Genomic DNA, 4505 nt, shown 5'->3' with positions numbered 1-4505 from the left:
AAGCAGACAAGGCACTGACAGATGAGAAAACCAGTGTGTGCAACTCAGATTTTATTCTAGCTTCCCATATCTGAATCTGGTAAGGAGATAGCTGTATGTAAAAACACACTTACAAAGCAACAAACACAGAAAGGATTGTTTTGCTAAAAGAATCTGAAACCCATTAAGGGCCAAAGTATCACTTAGGTGTTAACCCACTTGGGCCAGCATATCTCTAATGAGGAAAAGGGCTTTATCCTCACTTCTATAAGTGACATGGTGTGAGGCAAATTTGGGGCTTGCTGGGGACTCCAGGTAAATTGACTGGGCTTTGTCACCTTAAGGACACCAGCTCATCAGCAGCAGGGGGAGCCTTAAGAGTGTGCAGAACTCATGAGAAGAGGCACAGTGTCCAGTACACATGGCAATACCCAGGGGAGGGTGGCACCAATCTTTTGGCCTTATTCCTGAGCATAGGCAAGCTGTATTTTATCCCTTTTCCAAGTGTCTGATGGGGGAGGGGGGTGTTGGTCCCTGCTAGTGTAGGGGAAAAGGCAGAAACCAGACCAACACAGGTCATATACTCAGGACCTCATCTATTCCACTCAGCAATCCTGTGAGGCAAGTATTACCCCCATTTCACAGATGACAAGACTGTCTTTTACAGTAATGGATCTGTTGTAACTTCTAGGTTGATTCCTCTAAATATGAGTCCTAGGGTTTTACATATTGTTTTATGTTCTGACAATGATTTTAAGTGTCTCCTTTGCCTTCATAAACTCATTGAACAGATCTTTGTGTTTCTTTCATGTATTGTTTTCCGTTTTTACATTTTAGTATTTCTTTATGAGAAAAGTAATCTGTGTTCTTTAGGGGGAAAAATATATGAGTAGAAAGAAAAGAAAGAAAATAAGTCCCTCACAGTCTTATAATTCAGAGAACCACTGTTAACCTTTTGGTGAACAAAAGTTTCTATTTTTCCTGTGCCTAGATGTACTATACAAACTTATGTTTTTTAGAAAGTAGACTGATTCCGTAGATGATATTATAAGCTACTTTAATTTCCAAGAATTATAAAGTCTTTGCAATGCACATGGGTAAAAATCCCCTACTGATAGAGTGCTCTAGTTGGGTCAAAAGGCTGCTGATAAGGAGAGTAATAGCTAAAGCAAATTATTAGCAGAAGGTTAAAGCACAGGGCCTGGGCAAATGCCTGCCAGGGGCACTACACAAAAGGAATGTCTTCAAAGCCCCTCTGGGGGGCCCTGCACCCACCCCTGAGTTCCCTTGGGCCCCTAGGGTGGAAGGGATCCTGTAAACTTCTTTTGTATCCACATACCCCCCCCATTTCTGTCTGGTTTACTTCACCTCATCCTTCACCCTGGCCATCTTGTCAAATTCTCTTATCATCTCCTCATTGTTCAAATGCATAACGTGTATGGCCTCCTTATATTCCTTGAGGCATTGAGCCAGCCCCTTGTTAGTTTTTCTAACGCCCCCAGCTGGGCATTTTCCCTCAGCTTTTGGTTCGATGGCTGGCTTTTCTTCTTCTTTTGGCTTTCCCTTGCTCTCTGGCTTTCCCTCCATCACTGGCCTTCCTTCGCTCACTGGCTTTCCATCTGTTGGCCTTGTCATATTCTCTGGCTTTTCTTTCTCCTTTAGTACTAATTTCCTCATCTTCTGTCATTCTCTCATTTTCTAACTTTACCTTGTCTTCCAGAGTACAAGCTACTTCTGGCTCTCCCGCATCCTGTGACTGTTCTTCGTATTCCATCTTTCCTTGGTTCTCGTCATTCCTTCATTTCTATTGCAGAGTTTTTCCATATTGAAATTCCCTTCCTTTTCCTGTCCTGGAAGTGGGAGGAAGAGTAGACAAGGGAGACTGAGGGCTTGGGGGTTCCCTTAACCTGGCCTGGCCCTCCAAGTGTGTCTTCAGCCTCGCTCCTTCCCCCATCATTCCTCCCACAGAGGTGAGCCAACCATTTCTCTGTCAGACTCTGCCATTTTCTCTTTGTTTGTTCAGCGTGGTAAAGTGTAAATATGCTGGGAGGTGGGTAGTGGGGCTCCAAATTCTGCCCATGCTGTATCTTCCACACTCCCCACTGCTCTGAGTCCCTGTCCAGAGGCCCCCTTATTTCATTGACCTGCAGAAATTCAGAACAGGTAACTCTTCCTTTTCTAGCCTTGTAGAGTGCTGACAACAAACACACAGAACTTCAGACAGACAGAAGGGGGGCTGGGCATTCAGTGGATGCACAAAGACTCAGGTCCCTTTTCTGAATCCCAGCCCTCCAAGTGTCTTCTGTATACTATTTACCCCACCATTCTTCCCTGGCAGGCCCTACCACCTTCTGTACCATCCTTCAGGATGTCTGGGTGTATGCAATATATGTGGTAGGGGATGGGCAGTGGGGACCTCAAATTCTGGCCAAGCTGTGCCCTCTACACCCTCCATCATTCCTGTCCGGTGCCCCGCCCCCCTTCACTGACCTGCAGGGATTCTGGACAGGTTCCTCCTCCTTTTCTAGACTTGCAGAGTGCTGGGGACAGACACACAGACCTGCAGACAGACGGTGACAAGGGCAGCGACTGTGCATTCATTCTTCTGAGGTTTCTTTCCTGAATCTGGGCCCTCTTCACACAACATTTCCATCCCCTACCTCCCCTGAATCCCAGCCGCCATTACTTTTCAGGCCTCAGAGTCCAGACCAGGATGCTTTCCAAATGGTTTGGGTCTCTGTGTCCTACTCCGCTGCAGGCAAGCCGCCCACCCCCACTCCCTTTCCGAGGAGGTCAGTATTTCCTTTTAGGTGCAAAGTGCAAGGGGCGTTATTTCTAGAATATGTCTACATTTCACTGTTGCACTGTGGGGGCGCCCCCCCTCATTTCAGGTCCAAAATGGATGGAGGGCACAGAGGAAGAGCGTCGAGGAGGCGGCGGGGTGCTCCCTCCCCACCTGCCCACTTCCGCGCGGCATCCCCCTCCTCACCAACCTCCCGGACCCCATCCCACCCGGTGCTGCTCCCGGATCCTACTCCCAGTCACCTCCACCCCTGCCCGGGGCAGTCAGCAGCGCCCACCTTCACAGTGACTTGCGGGGCCCGGGGCAAGCTGCGCCTCCTCGGGCTCGCCGAAGCCCGCTCGCCCCTCGCCCGCCGCCCGGGCAGCTCAGGGAGCTGGTTCCGCGCGGGCGACGGGAGCGGACAGCGCAGGGACGGGACCGCAGGGCGGGCGAGCGGGCGGGCGCGGGGGCTGCTGCCCACGTCGGCGCCCAGCCGGTCACGTGAGCGCCGCATCACCCGAGCAGCTCAGTCCCCCCCCCCCGTCCCACCCCCTCACCCCCATCCCCAAAGGACCGAGCAACCACACACGATGGGGGGGGCGGGGGGCAAAGGGGGAATCCAGGAGCTAGCAGGAGCCTGGAGGATTCCCGACCGCAGGTGCTTTACCTGGCGCATCTCAGGTCCTCCCACAGCATCCCTCTGAGATGTACGTCATTGCCAGGTGTGAGCGCTGATCACAGGGACCGTACCCGCTTTGCCCGGAGCGCTCATCAACTGAGGCCCACAGGCTGCTTTCAAGACCGGCTCTGCCAGACTCCCGAGCCCAGGTAGTAGTGCCCGCCAGGAAGCGGCGCTGCCACCTTGAGTAGCTGTGTTCCTGGGCCTCCTCTTTCCTCAGTCCACATGTTCTCTCTCCCTGAGTGATTTCTGTTCATTTCCCTCTAAGCACAGATGATTCTCAAGTCTCCATCTCCAGGCTATTTCCTCCCCTTAGCCACAGACCCTCTTTGCCAACTGTCGATTGGATACAACTGCTTGAATGTCCCTGAGGGATCTCAAAATCCATATACCACAACGGGCTTTCAGCAACTTCCTTCTCACCTTCTCCGTTCACTTCTCTTTGCAATTGAAACTTGCACTCCAATATTTGACCTGTTCTCATGTAGAATGTCAGGTAGCTAAAAAAGAAGAAAAGGAACCATTAAGACATTTTATTAAATGCACCACAGATGCATAGATTCATCATAACCCTTGGTTCACAACACTTTTTAGTAACCCGTTTGTCCCTTTCCTTCTTTGAAACCACCACCAAAATTGTCAATATTGTAGATTCTACTGTGTATTCTCTCTCTCACACACACACACAGAGTATATGTGTGCATGAGTGTTTTTACGTGTAAATATGAGAAACTTCCATTTCTGGTTTTTTTTTTTTAAGATTTTATTTATTTATTTGACAGAGACAGCCAGCGAGAGAGGGAACACAAGCAGGGGGAGTGGGAGAGGAAGAAGCAGGCTCCCAGCGGAGGAGCCTGATGTGGGGCTCCATCCCAGAACACCGGGATCACTCCCTGAGCGGAAGGCAGACACTTAACGACTGTGCCACCCAGGCCCATTTCTGTTTTGATTTGCAAAATGCCACATCTTGTTTACACAATTGTGAGTTATGTGTGTGACACAAGCAATTCTAACTATGTTTCTGCTGCATGTTTCTTAATTTAGCAAAACATTGATCTTTCTACA

At 49.7% G+C, this 4505-nt stretch overlaps 1 protein-coding gene across 1 annotated transcript; it reads right to left on the bottom strand.

The window, feature by feature from the left end:
- Window positions 1-1204: 1204 nt before the first annotated feature.
- Window positions 1205-2498, bottom strand: TCEAL2 (transcription elongation factor A like 2). The gene is given in 5 exon segments (XM_026490572.3): window positions 1205-1311; window positions 1314-1647; window positions 1649-1770; window positions 1773-1829; window positions 2456-2498. Coding segments are annotated over 4 exon segments (594 nt in total). The 5' UTR covers window positions 1804-1829; window positions 2456-2498.
- Between the last annotated feature and the right edge of the window lie 2007 nt (window positions 2499-4505).

This window comes from Ursus arctos, chromosome X (assembly GCF_023065955.2).
Source record: "Ursus arctos isolate Adak ecotype North America chromosome X, UrsArc2.0, whole genome shotgun sequence".
NCBI classification, from domain to species: domain Eukaryota; kingdom Metazoa; phylum Chordata; class Mammalia; order Carnivora; family Ursidae; genus Ursus; species Ursus arctos.
Note: the sequence above shows the minus strand (reverse complement) of the source record. Positions and strands in the feature narration are given on the sequence as shown.